The sequence below is a fragment of the Gadus morhua genome, chromosome 16, assembly GCF_902167405.1.
Source record: "Gadus morhua chromosome 16, gadMor3.0, whole genome shotgun sequence".
Classification (NCBI taxonomy): Eukaryota; Metazoa; Chordata; class Actinopteri; order Gadiformes; family Gadidae; genus Gadus; species Gadus morhua.
Window position 1 is genome coordinate 10,226,517 of NC_044063.1, and position 20,258 is coordinate 10,246,774.

Sequence of the window (20,258 nt, forward strand, 5' to 3'; positions counted from 1 at the left end):
CCACCGCACCAGGGACAAGGCAGACCCCTGCTACGCATAGCTGCTGGCGGTTGCCTCTCCGGAGACGCGGTCCAAATTTGGTTTGCAAAGCAGGGTGCTCTCCGTCTCCCGTGTGTCCCCCCCCCAGGACTGGCTCCAGCTGCCGAGAGCCCGTGGAGGCTCCAGCTGTTGGGGCCCCTGGCAGCTCCAAAAGGGCCGCTACCCCTCTCCATCGCTCTCTCCTTAAGGTTGGCCGGGGGGTTTTACTGGATGCTAAACCAGCCAGCGCCGCCAATTAACCGTGCTCCGTAACTTCTGTTCCGGCTGCTTCTAAATGAACTCGCTCCTCCGGTGGAACTCGGACCAAATTTATTGACCAACTGTATTCATTACTCCGCATCACCAGTGCATATATTAACGCTAGCCCGGGCAGATTCCCTCAGTTAGCCCCTGGCTGACAGACGGGCGGATGCAGAAGCTCGCCACCAAGGGGGTGAAAGTGCTAAGTAAGTAAGGAAATAAATAAATAAAGCGTTCGGAAATAAATTATTCAAAAAGGGAATATGAATAAGCGTCAAGCCAGCGAAGGAGAGTTTTGCCCGGCGGAGCTCCGCAGGATGCGAGCAGACGCCTTCTGCGGAGGAATATGAGAGCCATGAGGGTTTCAAGGGGATAGAAATGCAATTACCTCAAGTATGTCTACCAACAAGGCCTCATATGCCCGCAGGGACCGGGAGTCGGAGCCAAAGATCCCTCTCTCGCAGCCGATAGGCCGAAAAACTTTATCGACGAGTTTGTCGACCTATCGTCTGCGAGAGCGCTATAGCAGCAGGGATACAATAATTTAAACCGCGTTGTGCTTTTTAACAGACAAAAGAATCTAACTCTGTAAGGATTAGTTGAGATAATACAAATACTCTGCCTTTTCGTGATGTGGATTTGGATGTGGAATCTTTCTGAACTACTGCATCTGTCCGTTCAAATCAGTGGCTGGGACTAGCACAGTCAGTAGTCATCTCCTTCCTGAATTATCCCTGGGATTATTCATGTTTTACAATATCAATCAGATACACACACACCCGGAAATGAATTGAATATATTACATATCTTTATTGTATACAATATACTACAGCATAATCTTCATCGGATATGTACTATAACATAGTGCTTGTACGTGCGTGATTTTGACCTAGTGTGCGACAACATCATAACACAATTACACCAAGAGGTTCCAGGACTGAAATGGCCCCACTAATGAGCGTTCCTCTTGTTTCATTTCCCATTTGAAAGGAAATTGTTTCAGATTGTTTCAATGGCCACAATCACTGATGATTTGAAAGGAGCAATTAAAGCCAGCGCTGCCGTGAAAACAACACTCTGCATAACATCCAAGCTGGCCCAGGGTTTGTGACGACAGCCGATTGTCGTTTTTGATGCAAATAAATAGCTTAGCGATGACTGCTGCTATGGTACTAGCTAAGAGGTTGCCAACGTCAGAGCTGACTAATTACCTTAGCTCGTTTGATTAGGGGGCAAACCCATCACGAGAGGGAGAGCGAGGGAGATGGAGAGAGAGAAAATCAGCTCTTGTTTTGTTTTCTCTCTCCATCCAACCTTTTGATCGCTCCCTCGCTCCCCTTCCATCCCTCTCTTCTCTCTTCTTCCCTCTCATATCCCCCCTTTCCCTCTCTCCATCCCTTTCTCTCCCTTTTTTTTTTTCTATACCTCTCTTACGCTGTATCTTTCTCTAGCTCACTCTCTCCCACTTTAGCTTTCATTTTCTCTCTCTGTCTCTCTCTCTCTCTCTCTCTCTCTCTCTCTCTCTCTCTCTCTCTCTCTCTCTCTCTCTCTCTCTCTCTCTCTCTCTCTCTCGCTCTCTCACCCCCCCACCCCCCTCCCATCTCTCTGTCTCCTCTCTCCCCCCTGCCCTTGCAAAGCTTTCATTTGGATGCGTGTCACACAGAGGTCCTCCTTGTATGTACTCCATGGCATCCCAAGATAATTGGGTTGAAAGCTTGTGCTCTCCTTCAGCACCATCCGCCCCAACCCACCTCTCCCCCCCCAACCCTTTCCCCTTTTCCCTTTTCCCTTTGCTGGAAATAAATAAATAAGTAGCAAGACAATAGCTGTGAAGCTTCATGGAGCAAGGGAGGGAGGGAAGGAGGGAGGGAGGGAGGATCGGAGGGACGGATAGACAAGAAGGAGAGAGAGAGAGGAAATGTGTCAAGAGAGAAGGAGAGAGAGGCTGTGTCAGAGAGCGATAGGGGGTGAGAGGGGAGACAGAGGGAAAACAAGAGAGAGGGAGGGAGAGATGAGAGAGTGACTGTGTGGTGGAGGGAGAGAAAGAGATCAGAGGGAGAGTGTGAGGCAGAGAGATGAGAGAGCGTCCAGGGAGAGAGGGAGGGAGGGTGGCTCTGTGCCTTAGAAAGAGGGAGAGACAGAGAGGCAGATGCATCTGAGCGCCGTACCAGGAATAAAGGGAGAGAGACTCCGCCCTAGAAAGAGGGAGAGAAAGAGAGAGAGATGCGTCTGAGAGAGGAGAGAGCGAGAGAGAAAGGGACAGGAGAGCCAGGGAGAGAGGGAGAAGAACGAGTCCGCGTCATGCAGAGAGAGAGGGGGAGAGAGAGAGAGAGGGATGAGAGGGAGCGAGAGATGAGAGCAGCCCTGAGCGCGGGGACCTGTTATCCCCCCTATAATCCAGAGACCCTCTCCATCTCTCCCCAGCACTGGGGTCCAATTTCCATACCGACCTGTAGTGGTGCCCTTAATATATCCCTCCTCAAACACAACGCCCCCCCCCCCCCCCCAACACACACACTCAGGCTTTTATCCAATCAGGGGACCTGCACACACTCCATGCCCTCTGCATGGATAGACACACTGTTGAAGCGGACAATACTTAAGTGTTTTTTATTTTACCCCCGGATTTGTTCTCCTGTTGTACTTGAGCTCTGTGTGAACCGGTGATCTGTGGCGGGTCCCCCTCCCTGTCGCTATGTTAACCCCTTATTGAGAGGGGAGGCGCATTTGAGTTGACTTGCTGTACCGCACACGACCTGGTGTGCGGTACATGTTTTCCCACAATGCACCAGGCAGGAAGTGTTTGGTGGCACCATTTGTTGTTTGTGTACAGTGTGTGTCTGTTTGCGCCCTAGTGTGTATTTGTTCCTGACTGTTTACGTGCGCGTGTGTGTGTGTGCACATGTGGGTATACATGCACAGTGGCAGCAGCCCACTTTGATAATGAGCCGGTGGTGTGACTGTGGCTGCTGCACTGGGCAGGGTGTGTGTGTGTGTGTGTGTGTGTGTGTGTGTGTGTGTGTGTGTGTGTGTGTGTGTGTGTGTGTGTGTGTGTGTGTGTGTGTGTGTGTGTGTGTGTGTGTGTGTGTGTGTGTGTGTGTGGTAGGGGGGGGGGGCTCTGTGACAAAGACCCTACCTGGGGGGGGGGCTGGTTAGATACAAGCCAGCAGTTGTTTGGAAGACCACCCACTGGCTTCTGCCCGTGTGTGTGTGTGTGTGTGTGTGTGTGTGTGTGTGTGTCTAGCCCTCACATGTGAGTGACACGTGGCTTGGGGGCATTCTGTCTGTTTGTTCTGCTCCCCTCCGTAGGGACCCCCATTAACTCCAATTAGTTCCCCCCCCCCCCTCATGCAGCACGCAGCCTGGATGACGAACACACATCAGCCCTGCTCATTTACATACACCATCACACACAGTAGCGTTTTATTCAACTGCAGCCTCCAAACACTGAGAAGTCCATGCGTTGGGTCATCCAACATCTGGCAAAATGGCCGCCTACCCCTCCTGCCCCCCCCACCCCCCGGTTCGGCGGGAGGTTCTAAGTATAAGGCCGCGGCTGGTGCTAATGTTAGGTCTGCGCTGTGCATTGAATGTCTGCGTCCTGCTTCCCTCTGCCAGTGCTGCGGGACGACTTCAGGCAGAACCCCACTGATGTGGTGGTGGCGGCGGGGGAGCCCGCCATCCTGGAGTGCGTGCCCCCCAGGGGCCACCCCGAGCCCACCACCTTCTGGAAGAAGGACAAAGTGCGCATCGACGACCGCGACGAGAGGATCACGGTGAGGGGCGGCCACCCGGCTTGCTTTTGTTTTTTACACCCAAAATAAAATTCAGCAGTAGCCAAAGAATATTGGATTGGAGTTGATTAAAAATAGCCTATAAGGGAGAGGGATTTATTTTTAAATGTTACGTTTTTGATCATTATAAATGCTTGCTTTTTTATCAATACATTTATTTGAATCTTTAACGTTGGCTTCAGCCAGGGATATTTTACTCAATCACCGGGAGGGGGATGTTTTTTCCTACTCTCCCCCCCATTCCCGGTTCTAGAAGATGCCTACCATGCAGACCAGCCGGCGTCTGAATGTGAAAGAGGTTGAGTTGAAGAGCAAGCGTCATGCTTTCCGTTCTTCATGCTTCCTCCGCAGATCCGGGGAGGGAAGCTGATGATCTCCAACACGAGGAAGAGCGACGCGGGGATGTACATCTGCGTGGGGAGCAACATGGTGGGAGAGAGAGACAGCGAGACGGCACAAGTCACCGTGTTTGGTGAGAACTAAAATAATCCATCCCTAGTAACCGCCCCCATTCTGTCAGTTGACCCTACAGACAAGAACGAAAAAAAAAGACTATATTGTCCACATTGGCTCCACTTCTCCGTGGCCCACAAGGGTGTATAATTTTACCATCGGTTACCTCTAAGGTGTAGGATTTCAACCAGCAACCGCTTGCCGAGCGCCACGCCACATTAAACTAGACATCCCCCTGGCCAAGGCGTTCACGGTTGAATTCTAACTCTCTAAATTACATGATGGAGTAATGTAATGTTTCTTTTTCCTCTTCTCCCTTCTTTTATTCTTCTTCTTCTTTTTCTTCTTCTACTTCTTCTCCTTCTTCTTCATCTTCTTCTTCTGCTTCTTCTTCTCCTTCTCCTTTTACTCCTTCATCTTCTTCTTCATCTTCTTCTGCTCCTTCTTCCTCTTTTTCTTCTTCTTCTTCTTCTTCTTCTTCTTCTTCTTCTTCTTCTTCTTCTTCTTCTTCCTCTTCTTCTTCCTATTCTTCTTCTTTTTCTCATAATCCTTCTCCTTCTCCCTCTACTCCTTCTCCTTCTCCTCGGTTCAGAGCGGCCCACGTTCCTGCGTCGCCCCATCAACCAGGTCATCCTGGAGGATGAGACGGTGGACTTCAGGTGCCAGGTGCAGGGCGACCCCCAGCCCAACGTCCGCTGGCGCAAGGACGACGTGGACGTGCCCCGCGGGAGGTAGGCAGCTAACGCTAACCGCTAACGTGGTGGCGGGATTCCGTCTTTGGTGTCCTGATGTCTCTTGCGTCTTGTCTACATCGTGTCACCGGTCGTACTTTGCACTTTTACTCTATCATGTCACTGTTTTTGACTTGATTATGCAGTGCTTTGCTTCTTGAGGAATAGCGCTCTATATTGTATAGATGTTGTATTCTATCCTTCCTGGAGTATAACTACCTACGGGAGCAATGACAAAACAGCAGACATGTTGATTGATTGGTAGGGACGTAGGGAATAGCATCGGAAAACAATACATTATCTAGCTCTGAGGGCATCTATAGGAGGGGAGGAATGATATCTATATATATATACAGGGGCAGGATGGTCTAGTGGTGTGGTGTTTGACTTGCTGTGTTCCATCCCCAATCGACACAGTCTTCCTGTAGGCATGCCTGACCCAGATGGGCTAACCCCTACCTGCCTATGAAAGACATGTCTAAAATAAATCCTTGTAGGTCACTCTGCATGGAAGTGTTCTGCTTAATGACTAAATAGTAGTAGTAAGTGATCAGTCTTTCTCTATTTCCTTCTCTTTTGTAGAGGACTTTCTGTACCAAGAGATTTTCTCTCAGTGAAGATGTGTCTGCTAGACAGTGAGGACTGCTTAAACTCTCCCTCTACTGCTGCGCCTCTTAATGTTTTAAAATGGAGATTTATGGGGGACAAAATGAGGCTTTCGAGGGTTGCTCTGTTTGAGAAGTCTACTCAGTCAGCGCTGTCATGGTACGCTCTCAGACAATATCCTTACCCTCTTGTCCTCGCCAAACCACCTCCATTATTCACCAGTTAATAATGTGTGTGTAGGAGGTGTGTGTGTGTGTGTGTGTTTGGTCCTCCTGAGGCCACAAAAAGTAGAATGTGTCCGGGCTGTAGGCCATCCTCTGCATCATAGTTCACAGCATACCATGTACGCACGGACACACACACACACACAAACACACACACACAGACGCATACACACACACAAACACACACATACACATACGTCAGACCAGGGATAACTAATTACGCCAGCTTCCACCTGGCCTGACTGCCAGGGGGCCTCCGACGGCCCTATTAGACTGTTGACAGCCCCCACACCCAAACACACACACACACACACACACACACACACACACACACACACACACACACACACACACACACAGGCACACACACACACACACACACACACACACACACACACACACACACACACACACACACACACACACACACACACACACACACACACACATACACACACACACAGGCACACCCACACACTACACACTGTCTACACTCTAACCATTGAGAAAAAAGCGGACCACTCACACATACACACTCACACACCCACCCACACACACGCACAAACATTCATACACAAACACACGCGCACACACACAAATTGATATGCTCAAGGATGTACACAAACACACAACACTCACACACATACACACACCAGTGATGCACAAACACAGAGAAACACACGCACGCACACATAGATAAACACATACACAGACTTGAGAGTGTTACACACACACAACACAGTATGTGAGGAAATTAATATGTAGGGGGGATTGTGCAAAATAATAAAAAATGAAGTGAGCTGAGGCGGGGCGGTTAGTTTACAGTGGAGCTGGCAGTGGGAGCTGACAGACAGCCAGACAGACAGACAGACAGACAGACAGACAGACAGGGGAGCAGGCCGGGGTAGGAACACTGGAGTGAAGGGAGAGAACACAGGGAATAGCAGTCGACAGATACAGACATACAGGATGCTGCAAGCAATCAGAGATGAGGGGAACAGACTGGATGGCTGAGGTGAGCGTAGGAACAAGGCGCAACGCGCGCAGGAGAGCTCCAGCCTTTCACAGCAGAGGATCATGGGAGATAATCCTTCCCGCCTGCAGACATTTAGCCTGTTTGTTCTTATTTACCCTCACTGGCATCACACACATCTAGACACAGTTACTGCTAGACAACAGTACTCCTAGCTCAAAGTGCTGTCTGTCTCTTTGGTATTAGTGTGAAGGCCATCTCCTGGGCATCCCGTTTGACATGAAGTTCACCAGAGGTTGCTGCTGGTGAATAAAATGAAACGATAAAAAAATCATTCTTAAAAACTTTATTAACAAGTAGAACAGATACACAGAAAGATAGGAATTGAAACCCTCCCGGAGAAGAGCTGCAGTCATCACAGCGACTCACATTAAAAAACACTCTAGTAATAATCAAGTAAGATGCATTTAAATTAAAAAAATGCATTCAAAGTTAAAGAAAATGCATTAAAAGTTACGAAATGGATTAAAAGTTACAAAATGCATCAAAGTTAGCTGACATAATAGGTTTACCAAAGCCATGACCTAATAGAGTGTTGAATGGACTACTTGTACCAACCCTAACTATAGTTATCACGTAGCTAGGGCGGCCACCCCAACAGGGTGGCAGTTTACGTGACTTCCTGACTCTGCTCGCATTAGCTCGTCTGGTTTGTGTTCTGCCTCAACGCTCGTCACGGCGACTCGCTGACCCCGGCGTCCACCGCCGCCTTGTCAGTGTCATCGCTGTCACATCAAAGCGGAAGGCTCTCTCTCTCTTCCCGCAGGCTGCACCTTTAGCCCTCGAACGCCCGCCAGATCTCTCCACATCAAACAGCAGCCGCGCCGATAGCACGCGCTGGCGTGGGTGTTCTCCTCCGGTCCGATAAGACCACCGCTGGGACGGTCGTTTGGCAGCGCCGCGCCAAACTAAACACATAAAAGCAGTTCTCATGTTTTTGGATTGGACGTTGGCTAAGGATATGAGCTTAGTTTGTGTACTAATTAACTGAGTTGTGGCCAATAGTTATGCTTGTGTGGGTGGTTGTGTGTGTGTGTGTGTGTGTGTTTGTGTGTGTGTGTGTGTGTGTGTGTGTGTGTGTGCGCGTGTGTGCATGTGTCCGGGCCTTAGTATTTCCACCCTTTGAAGTACAGTAGTTGTACTCTGTACTGGGAGTCAGCCCAAGCGATGCAGACGAAATCCAGCTGATTTTTTAAGGATCTTTATCACAGTGTTTATAATTAACATGGCCGTTGCCTCCTCCATTACAACTTATATTTGCAAACACTTTTTTCCCGCCCCCTTTGAGGCTGAAGCCGTTCGCCCCGAAACACTGCGGTATTATAATTCTGACATTTTCCGCCGTCTTCGCTGTGCGTCGAGGGCGAGCGTTTCCCTCGCGTCGCAGAGTGAATCATTTTTCAGGCGTGTTCCGTCCCAGTCGCTCCTCTGCTAATAAACACCTAGAGGGGTTTTCTCTGTGAGTGACAGGTTGGCTTGTATGAAACCAGGCCTCACACGCGGCGCGACGCGCGGCGTGTGCCGGCTGGCAGGAACCTGAGGAGCATTAAACCCCGCTCCTCGCCCAACGTGGGGGGGGGGGCTGTGGTCTCCGGCGGGAGGCAGGGCTCTACCCACGGGGGGACGTCATGTCCCCGACCCCCTCCCCTCAACCAAAAGATCAAGCGATTTCTTGTGCCCTGGAGTCGGGGTCCGAAAGGCCCTGAAAGGTCATGCTGTCCTTATTACGAGGATCAGCGGACTGACCAAGACCCCCGCCGCGTTCCCTTTAGCCCTTGTTGTCTTTCTGCTCTGACTTGCACTTTGGTGTGTTGCCCCACTGTGTGTGTGTGTGTTTGTATGTGTGTGTGTGTGTGTTTGTGTGTGTGCGTGTCTTTTTTGTGTATACTTACGCAAGTTTGTGCGTGTGTGTGTCCATGCTTACGTCTTTGTGTGTGTGTGTGTGTCTCTTTATTCTGTCTGTGCGTGTGTGTGGATTTCGGGTTCATGCTTGCGTAAGTTTGTGTGTCCATGCTTATGTTTGTGTGTGTGTTCCCAAGCTTATGTCTGTGCTGTGTGTGTGTTTCGTTGTGTGTGTTTGTGTGTATGTTTTTGCTGACGTCCGTGGGTGCCTGATTTTGTGTGTGTGTGTGTGTGTGTGTGTGTGTGTGTATGTACGTGTATGTGCAGCCGTGCATGCTGTGCAACTTTCACACTGGGAGGAAGGGTAATCGAGCTGCAGCTGAGTAAACAGGTCTTTTAATGCTCTCTGAAGCCCTGTGCAGCCTCCTAGGAGAAACACACACCCACGCACACACACACACACACACACACACACACACACACACACACACACACACACACACACACACACACACACACACACACAGACAGACACAGGCATGTACTGTACGTATTCGGACACACACACACAAACATACACAAACACACATACACACATACACACACACAGACACACACACACACACACACACACATGATCACACACATACACACACACACACACGCACACACACATATACACACACACACACACACAGACGCATGTACATATTCGGGGACACTCACAAACACACACACACACACACACACACACACACACACACACACACACACACACAAACACACACAGCCTGGCACATACTGTAGAGTGTAGATGCCCTCTGTAACTGGGGGCATAGGAGGTAAAATAAAAAATCATTTAATATACATTATCAACAACATAAATGCGAATTACCTGGACTGGAAGCAAAGCACGTCCTGATTAATCACCGGAGAACCACAGGAAAACTCATTAGCAATTCATGTACAGCCAATGCTGTAGCTTATGTATATTTTAGTTGTTTTCTTTCCTGGAGAGGCTGAAAAACGTGGAGTATGTCTGGGCTTGTTTGGAGTCGTGGGTGAGTAGAAAGAATCCAGGTCAAGTGGTGTATTATTTATATGTTCACCTTGCAGAACGGGGGTTGAGCCGTCAGTCTGGGAGTACCGGCCACCAGCAGTCCCCTATACGAACAGGTCCCCCTATTGGTCCATAAATGCAAGAGAAAAGGGCTTGGCCAGTGTGCGTGTTTCTGCGTGCATATTTTTATCTCCTACTGCCAACCTGCTCTGTGTGTGGGCCAGAGCGCTCTCTCTCTCTCTCTCTCTCTCTCTCTCTCTCTCTCTCTCTCTCTCTCTCTCTCTCTCTCCTTCTTTGGTTTTCTTTTCATTTCATTATTGTTGTTCTGCCCACTTCTACCGTATCTGAGTCTCTGTGCTCTTGGAGGGCCTCTGGATGCAGGCCCTCTGTCTCAGAGGGGCCCATCTGTGTGTGTGTGTTTTACCAGCTTTATATGTGTGCACCCATGTTCTATACTGTTTTGAATACTGTACAACAGTCATTGGTCATATCATGGGTGTGTGTGTGTGTGTGTGTGTGTGTGTGTAGGGGGGGGGGGATTTGTGTGTTCAGCGATATAGAGGTATATGTGTGTATATTACAGAGAGGTGTGTGTGTGCTCGTCAGTTGGTCAAGCACCCTCTTAAAGCTAGCATGACGATCACTGCTGCTGTTATGCTGACCGTCCAGTTTCCCCCCGTCCAGTGTGAACCTTCACCTCAAGCACTCAGCACTCAGCAGCTGGAATCTGGGGCTAGTGTCCGTGCCTTGTCTCCCCACTGAAGCTGTGCTGTAACGCAGTAGGACCGCTGGATCCAGGGGTCGCCACCACTGCCCGTGGTGCGAGCGAGGGCGCCCACCGTGCCTGTTTTCGTTTTAAGCTATCGTGAATAACGCGGGTGCGGACGCAGTGTTGTTGAACCTCGCTCGTCAGAGCGTGAAGAACACTCAGCGCGTCGTTCATTATGCATCACCGGCGTCCCCCCGCTGACCCTCACGGAGCCAGAGCGGAGCGCGGAACCTCCTGGCCAGCACGCTAACACTCCCCTCGCGGGCCCGCCGTGTGCGAAGGGAGCCGCGGTCTTTGTTCCTAGCACGGCCTCGCGGAAACGCACACAAAGAGGACCAGTACACCCTGCGAAAATATGCCTGCCGCGGTGAAGGAATCAATGTACACACAGGCAGGCGAGGACATGCAATAAGAAACACATTTATAGCCAACATTTAACACACGTATATAACGGATGAAAAAACATGAAACCACACCCATACATTCACACGCGCACACACACACGCTCAGCACGCACACACACGCACACCCACGAAGGAGCCCAGATATCAGCACATCCAGTAAAAAAGTGTAAAGTTGCAGTTGTCTTATATTTCCTTCACCAGCAGAGCCGTGCCGTCTGCCCCAAACCACAAGGACTAACTTAAGACTCCACCGCTTCCACAGTTGCCATGGTTTCCTGGCGCACGGAGAAACGTTACTCAGTCAAATCAGGGGCAGCTACCATGCGCCAAACCCCCAAGAAACCCGACCACGGAGGGGTTGGAAACCGGACCAGAACCCCATCTTTGATCCGCGAGGAGATCCTGCACAGCAGCGCTGCCTCTGCCAGGGAGAATGATCTTGATCAATTATGTGGAAAGTGGGGTGGATAGACTTAGAGGAAAGCCTCTTAAAGCATTAAGGCATAACCGAGAGAGAGACACACACTGGAACTGAGGATAAGGCCGCCCTGTGTATTTCCAAAATGACTTTCAAAGCTCAGCTCCACCCAGTCCACGTGAAGCCACATTTAGATCGGGCAGGTGGGAGAGGGAGATGAGAACTGAAGGCTCTTTAGACAGAACAGATATTCTGTCCACACGTCGGATCCGCCTTGGATCTTGACGGGTCCGAGGCGAGGCAGTTGCGCTGCGAATGCCAGATACCGGTTTAGACACGAGAACAAGGAACTGATTCAAGGCACTCTGGGTTCAGAAGACACACCTGCACCTGTAGACCGTGCCACGACCACTCCTGTATCCAGTGGGAGACGTAAGCTCACAACTGGCACACACACACTTAAAAGACACACTTATAACCACAGACCCCCACACACACACACATAGGGAGACTCAGGTTACACCCGTGTCACGATTAAGGTAGATACAATCTTAATGTGTAAGTGTAAACCGTCCCTGCTCATGGAGGAATGTACACATAGACGGGACATACCAGGGAGCTACTTACCCAGAGTGCTCTGCCACTTGTCTCCAAGTGCCAGGATATTGGTTTATCTCAATGTACCATCTTATCATGACTGTATTCTAATGCTGGATCTGTGTGTGTGTGTGCATGTTTGCGTGCGTGCGTGTGTGTGTGTGAGCGCATGCCCGTGTGTTTCTGAGAGCGAATGTGTGTGTCTGCGCATGTGCGTGTGTGTGTGAGTGCTTGTGCGTGTGCATGCATGTGGGCGCGTGTGTACACACATGCTCTCGCACGTGCATGTTCCCCGGCAGCGATGGGGAACGGGAGGCCAGCAGGGTAGAGCCGGGCTCTCTCTCCGCAGCCCGTCCATATTACATGTGTAATTACCGTCCTCCCATAATGGAGACCAGAGGCAACGACAAGAAAAGAGCTACTGTTCCGCCAGCCTTTATTTATGCGTCCCTGGATGTGTGTGTGTGTGTGTGTGTGTGTGTGTGTGTGTGTGTGTGTGTGTGTGTGTGTGTGTGTGTGTGTGTGTGTGTGTGTGTCTGTGTATGAGGGCATGTGTGTAAGTGAATATGCGTGTTTGTGTGTTTGTTTGTGTGCCTGTGTGTGTGTGTGTGTGTGGATGTGTGTCTGTCTGTGTGTGTGTGTGTGTGCGACTGTGAGTGTAAGTGCATGTGTGTTTGCGTGTATTCCTCTGCTTGTGTCTGTGTGTTTGATTTTGTGTGTGTGTGTGTGTGTGCGTGCGCTTGAGCGCACGAGTGTGCTTGTGTGTGCGGCCACAACTTCAGTATTTTCCACGCCTTGTGTCACCCAAGCCCATTATAAATATGATGTTGATTACAGATTGATTGGGCTCGGGTTTCCTGCTAATAAGCTAGCGCTAACCTGGGCCCAGGTTCAGGTGCAGGGCTCTGGAACAATACACACCTTGTCCTGTGTGTGGGACGTGTGTGTGCTCTAACAGCTATACGGAAACGGCCATGCAGGTGTGTTTGTGTGTGTGTGTGTGTGTGTGTGTGTGTGTGTGTGTGTGTGTGTGTGTGTGTGTGTGTGTGTGTGTGTGTGTGTGTGTGTGTGTGTGTGTGCGCGTGTGTGTGTGTGTGTGGGAACCTGTCAAGACTTGTAGGCGTGTGACTTGTAGGTTCATGGAGCACACAGACCCCATTTTGGCTTTCCTTCCTGACTGTTACCGGCACTCTCTCTTCATCATTAACTACCTCTGGCACTCTACCCCTCTCTCTACACCTGTACCTGCCTCTGTCACTCGACCACTCTCTCTCTAACTCTCTCTCTCTCCCTCTGCCTCTACAAGACTTTACCACTCTGTTTACACCCTAACCTTCCTCTATCACTTTACCACTCTTTCACTCAAACTCACTCTTCCTCTACCTCACTCTACGTCTCTCTCTCTTTATACTCTCCCCTGTAACCTCAGAAAACTCTCCCCTGTCAATCAAGTTGAGGTGTGTGTGTGTGTGTTTGTGTGTGTGTGTGTGTGTGTGTGTGTGCCTGTTTATATGTCCACAGATAAGTGTATTAGTGTGTGTAGGCTGGGTGCGGTAAAGTGTGTCTGAGCGACATCATTTCTGTGACATTATGTGTTTACTCCGTCAGACCGGGGCGCGGCTCCATCCCATTCACAGCTCTCTCCTCCCCCCCCCCCTTCACCTGAGCCCTACATCCCAGGGTCCACCTGCAGTCAACCTCAAATAATCATTAGAACGCTGCTCTAAGTACCAGTGTGGTGAGGAGAGGGCGAGCCGGCAGTCATAGCGCTGGAATGTCCCCCCAGGAAAGCAGCCTTTCAATGGCTTCGCAAGAAATGTCATAACAGAGAAAGGTGTGGGGGGGGGGGGGGGGGGATCACAGACGGCAGGCATCCCTCCCTCACCTGATGGGGTTGCAGTGGAGTCTGGTGTTCCCGTGTCACTATGGTTACTGTGCACTGCCTCATCCCACAGTGCACTGCCTCAGCCACAGTGATGCGCACAACTATTCAGGGTTTGGTTGATTAGCAGAGCCTTCGATCAAGCACCACTCAGTGGGGGCAGGCCCATTGGTTAAGGGGGTGGGAGGGAGGAGGCGTCCTGCTCAAGGCTGTCTGCTACTTGTAGACTGTGTACCTTGGGAATCTAACCCAGTAGTTTTCATGTTGAAGTGGAGCCCCTATTCTTCCCTCATACTCGCGGACACTCACTCGAAACTCCGACAACATGAATGCAGCCCCACTGTTTTGTGTCCGCAGAAATCTCGTTATCTGCGCTTTTGTAACGTACCACATAGTGACATTGATTATTGAATGAATGTTAAGCCAGTGTGTTGCAGTGAGGTGTATAATCCATACTGCTTTATTTATACACCTTGTAGCAGCTTGCGGGGGGGGGGGGGAGCCGGGGACACATCACTGACTCCCACCAACACGCCGCTACACACTAACACACTGTAGTTCTCTCCAAATACAACACAACAGCCCATGCCTCACAAATACATACAGACACATACACACACGCACACAAACACACACACACAAACACACACACGCACACACACTCACGGGCATACAAACTCAACTCACACACACACACACATACACACACACACACATACAAACACATACACACAGACACACACAAACACACACACACAGAGAAACAGACACACACACACAAACTCACGGGTTTGAACACAGAGACAGATATACATACACACATACGGACATACTTAATATTTGCATACCGACAGATGCACATTGATGCACATACATACCCACATACACACACATAAAACTTCAACACAATTGCAAGGGGGAAATGCAGTTTTTGCTAAAAACACACACACACAGACACACACACAGACACACATACACACGTACTGTATGAATTCGCTGTAGTATCAGGTCTAGCTGAATGCTGATTCTTTTCCCCCTCTCTGCGTGTCATTGATGAATAATTGATTCTCCTTCCTTCCAATCTCCATTTGTTCAGCCCTGTTTACGTCCCCAGGAAGGGCGCCACTTCTTCAAGCCTCCTGCCAAATAGCTTAACAGACTTCCATGAAATACCGGCCTGCACACACATCCTTCATCAAGAAATCTCTCTGTTCCTCTTAACATGTTTTCCTCAGCATCTGGTTCTCTTACAGGGGGGCAGGCTACAGGGACGTGGTTAGCGATACTAGCGGTTTGACTCTCGGCCAAAAAAAGTGGTGCTGGGTTCAAATCCCCACGATGTCTGCATCCCTTTGAGCAAAAATACCGGAACCCCTGCCAGCACCTAAACGAAACGACATGAATTTCCCTGAATTTGATCAAAGCTGCATTGGATGAAACACAGAAGCAATTTAAAACACAGAGAAATAAGTCCTAACTCCCGCTTTTTGTCGTTTTCAGGTATGAAATCAAGTATGACAAAGACGACTACGTCCTGCGAGTGAAGAAGGCGTCCACCACCGACGAGGGAACGTTCACCTGCGTGGCGGAGAACCGCGTGGGCAAGCTGGAGGCCTCGGCCACCCTCACCGTCAGAGGTACGTACGCACCGCTGCCGTCGCCACGGTAACCGCCTCACTTCCTATTCCCACCGCCACCGCCATAACCTCTGGTACACATACACAACGAAACCTCCAGAGAGATCCAAAGGCTTTAGTGCCTCGCTCTCTCTCTGTCTCGGTCTCTCTCTCTCTCTCTCTCTCTCTCTCTCTCTCTCTCTCTCTCTCTCTCTCTCTCTATGTCTCCCTGTCTCTCCCTGTCTCATTCTGTCTCCCTCTCTCTCTCTGTCTGTCTCTGTCTCTGTCTCTGTCTCTCTCTCTCTCTCTCTCTCTCTCTCTCTCTCTCTCTCTCTCTCTCTCTCTCTCTCTCTCTCTCTCTCTCTCCCTCTCCCTCTCCCTCTCTCTCTCTCTCTCTCTCTCTCTCTCTCTCTCTCTCTCTCTCTCTCTCTCTCTCTCTCTCTCTCTCTCTCTCTCTCCCTCCTCCCCTGTTCTCCTCCTACACAAACAAACAGATACACGAAGGAGTCGACTCTCCCCCTCTCTCAGAGCCGCAGGGGGGGACGGGCTGGAAAGAGACACACGGACAGTCTATGAATCTGTTTAATTATTCACACTACGGAGTGCAGCGTAGACAGAAACCTCTACCCCCCCTCCAGCCTGCGCCCCCCCTCCGCCCCACCCCCCGCGTAGCCTGGCGGTGCTCTGCGGCTACGCTAGCCTCCGAGCTAGCCACCCAGCCGCCCCGCTGACGGGGCCCATTTCACAGTTTACTGGTGCACACCGCTCACGGCCCCCGCGCCGCCGCCGCGGGTTCTCCGGGTTAATAAAAACACTCTGGCCGCCGTAATCCCCCCCTCTCCGCCCTCGGAGCGTCTCTTCCCGGCTTCACGTCTCGGTCCTGCCGGACCAGGCCTTTTTATGTCTTTCCCTTTTTTTTTTTGAAGCTTTGATGTCGTATAGGCTCCCCGCAGGGAGGCAAGACGAGCTATATGCGACCGCTGCAGTTTTCAGCCCCTTTTGAACGTCGGGGGTTTATAGCTGAAGCTACTGCGATATTACATAGACATACAGAGAGACCTACATATTGGTTATGGGTTGTGTCCCCCCCCCCCCCGATGTATGCAGCAGTTTTTACTTCTGGGAAATGCATGTAAAAATGTTTACATAAATGATACATCTTTCCACTCATTGTCTCTCTCTCTCTCTCTCTCTCTCTCGATCTCTCTCTCTCGATCTCTCGATCTCTCTCTCTCGATCTCTCTTTCTTTATCGCTCTCTCTCTCTCTCTCTCTCTCTCTCTCTCTCTCTCTCTCTCTCTCTCTCTCTCTCTCTCTCTCTCTCTCTCTCTCTCTCCTGAATCCCTTTAACTCTGACTTGATGCCCCGCCCTCTTTTAATACATCAGCATCTTATGATAAACAAACACCATGTCTCACGCACACACAAACACACTCCCCGCATAACACCTGCAGCGTGTGATATTACATTACTACACACAGATCGGATCCAGTAGGTTGCGGTAACAGCTGCTCCAGGTATCTCCACCAGTGGTGATATATTTTACCACCTGGGGGCGCTAAAAACAGACATGCCAGGTCATCAATAAGATTGATCAAGGTTGTTAAACAAAATGGCCGCCTACTGGATCTCCTCTGTCATGTTTATGCTCTGCCGAAAGTGTGTGTCTCCTCAGACGCACACGTCATTCATTCTGAATTTGAGTTCTTCTGCCTTACTTTATGTTCCGTTGCTCCTCTCATGATTTTTTCTTTTCTTATTTATCGTGTGTGTGTCCGTGTGTTATTTTTGTTTGTTTGTTTGTTTGTTTGTTTGTTTGTTTGTTTGTTTGTGTGTGTGTGTTTGTGTGTATTTATCCACCCCTCCATTATTGTGTCTGCAGCTCGCCCCGTAGGTAAGTGTCCATCCTTCTGACTCCATGCTGCATGTGCTTCTAACACACCATCAAACCAACCCAACCACCCCCCCCCACCCCATTCCTCTCCTCCCCTGCCCAACCAGCATCCCACTGTCTGACTACCAACTAACCAGCAGCATCAAACCTCATGGGTTGGTTAGTCCAACGACTAACCAACGCAGCCGTGTTAGAACAACATAGCTCCTTTACTCTGATCGTAGTCTCTCTCTCTCTCTCTCTCTCTTCCTCTCTCTCTCCCTCTCTCTTTCTCTTGTAGCCAAAAGCGAACCTCAAACCGTGTTTGAACTAACCCCCCCTGAGCCCCGCAGACGACATTCAAAGGCTTGAAGCCACAAAGCCTTTATCCTCTGTTTTCTCCTTAACGGACCCCCGCTGCGCTCGCCCCGCGACTCCTCTGTTGTTCCTTCTCGTTGCCGAGCGCCATGCGGAGGACTCGGGCCTCGGGAGGACCGGCGCTCTCTGATCCCCGGCCCCCGGACCGTCTGAGCCGCAGGGATGTAGCCGCCCGGTGCCTGGATGTGCTGTTCTTTAGTCGTAGCGTCTGTGAGGGCGGCGGCGACGCCGTACGATCTGAAGTGTGTGTGTTGTTTGCGGGTGGATATCGTGTTCCGTGGCGTGGCGGCGGAGGGAATCGGTGTGTCTGGAGAAGGTTTTTCCGGGGCGGTGGGCAGGCGTGGAGGAGAGGGGCGAGGTGGGTGTCTGGAAGGGCTTGACTGGCAGGAAGGGGGCGGCTCCCGGCTCGGCGGCGAGACCCGCGGTGTCTCCTGCCTCCGTTGTCACCGACAACCGTCAACCGCACGGAAATGTGAGAGGATGACACTTTGAGCTCGCCTTGGGGAAAGGGACACACTCATCTCTGAGAGTTTGTAGGCACAACTCAAATGTACACGCACACACACACACGCACACACACTCTCACACACACAAACATACGTGTTTGTATATTTTGTGTATATACACAAAAGAATGCCCACACAGACACACACAGTGTGTAGGTGAGTGTGTGTGTGTGTGTGTGTGTGTGAGCGTGTACTAGGACCCTGTCTCTCGGCAGAGCAGGGCCACCGCGGCTTCCTGCAGCCTGGAGGAGCAGCAGATGTGATTGGTCATGAATTAAATATGGGGGGGAAGGGGTTCTGATCATGTGTTTCCAAGGGGGGGGGGGGCGGGGGGGTTGGTGGCGGTGAGAGGAGGAGCCCCTCACATGTCATTAAGGCCCTCTGAAGGAAGACGGCGAGCAGCTTGAGTCAGCCCTGAGCCAAGCTGAGGGACCGCCGCACGCGGAGCTCCCCTTGATCCGGCCCGCGCGTTTGATCCCTTTCCTTCCTGCGCGCGCGTGCGTCCGTGTGTGTGGGTGTGCATGGTTGCGTCCGTGTATGTGGGTGCGCATGTGCCGGCGTGTGTGTATGTGTGTGAATGGCTCCCCTCTTCTTCTTGTTGTTCCACCAGATCCAGACCCCAGGCCCGCCTTGCCCCCCCCCCCTGTCTCCTCTGCTCAGATAGTTTCCACCATCGGAGGGATATATATATATCTATATATATACTGTATATACTCTCTGCGCTCGTACATTATGCAGGGAAGGAGGGCCAGCAGGAAGGCCGTTAAACAGGCCGCCGCGGTGCACCTCTGTTGGAGAAGGGTAAACAATGGTCCAGGCTAATCAAGTTGAAACAGGAAGGAGTGCTCCTTGGCTTTTAAGTAGAGCAGTCTAGAGCCGAGATGAGGTGCAATTACAACGAAGGTGTGGTGGAGTAGGGGTGGAGGTGTGGTGGAGGAGGGGCTGGAGGAGCGGGGCTAATCAGGAGGTGAAGTGCAACTCTTGAGATGAAATCAGAAGTAATGTTTTAATTGGACGACCGCTGTTCACGGTACTTGCTGTGAGGGTGGTGGTCTTGGTTGTGTGTGTAAGGGGGTGAGCGCGGTGGGGGTGATGTTGATGATGGGGGTGGGGGGGGGGACAGGGGCATGAACATGGTTCAGAGAGAACAGTTGTCGTCTGACCATTCTTTTCCTACATCTACCCCTTGCCTGACCCATGGTAGGGGTCACAGTACACACACACACACTCACACGACACATCATGCATCACACATCACACATCACACACCACACACACACATACACACACACACAAACACACAAACACACTTGTGCACTGGCCTGCTGTTTGAGGACCTTAAGGTCACAGCTGCCGTTGATGCGTAAGAGCTGGAGCAGGACAGTGTAACAGATAAAGGGAGGGTGTCAGGAATGGAGAAGGTGCAAGGCAAGTCGTAGAGACCAGGTTCTCAGGTGTTAACACACATAGACACACCCACACCCAATCACACACACACTGACACATACACACACACATACACACACACACACACGTATCTGTGTGTGAGTGTGTGTGTGTGTGTGAGTGTGTGTGATGTGTGGTGTGTGTGTGTGTGCATATGTGCACCTGCGTGCGCTTGCATGCATCTGTGTGTTTGTATGTGTGTGTGTGTGTTTGTGTGTGTGGGTGGCTGTGTGTGCGCTTGCATGCATCTGTGTTTGTGCTTGTGTGTGTGTGTGTGTGTGTGTGTGTGTGTGTGAGAGCGTGTGTGTCTTAATGCACACGTGGAATCGAGCCAGTGTGTATGTAGAG

The 20,258-nt window shown here is 50.8% G+C and overlaps 1 protein-coding gene and 1 long non-coding RNA gene across 11 annotated transcripts in view; one reads left to right on the plus strand and one right to left on the minus strand.

Annotated features, from left to right (window-relative positions):
• The first annotated feature begins 3,852 nt into the window (after positions 1-3,852).
• robo2 (roundabout, axon guidance receptor, homolog 2 (Drosophila)) overlaps positions 3,853-20,258 on the plus strand; it is a 75,864-nt gene continuing 59,458 nt past the window's right edge. For 6 of the 10 annotated variants that reach the window (XM_030380731.1, XM_030380735.1, XM_030380737.1 and 3 more), the window contains exons 1-5: positions 3,855-4,055; positions 4,425-4,545; positions 5,119-5,257; positions 15,593-15,729; positions 17,590-17,601. In XM_030380731.1, coding sequence (XP_030236591.1) covers positions 3,870-4,055; positions 4,425-4,545; positions 5,119-5,257; positions 15,593-15,729; positions 17,590-17,601 — 595 coding nt within the window. In that variant the 5' untranslated portion in view covers positions 3,855-3,869. Of the gene's footprint in view, positions 4,056-4,424; positions 4,546-5,118; positions 5,258-15,592; positions 15,730-17,589; positions 17,602-20,258 lie in introns of all 10 variants that reach the window. The other 4 variants (XM_030380732.1, XM_030380734.1, XM_030380740.1 and 1 more) reach the window with 2 other exon arrangements.
• Positions 7,392-11,363, minus strand: LOC115560991 (uncharacterized). Its single transcript, XR_003979870.1, has 2 exons — positions 9,858-11,363; positions 7,392-8,028 (listed from the first exon to the last, which is right to left on the minus strand). It is a non-coding gene; the product is annotated as an uncharacterized LOC115560991 (long non-coding RNA).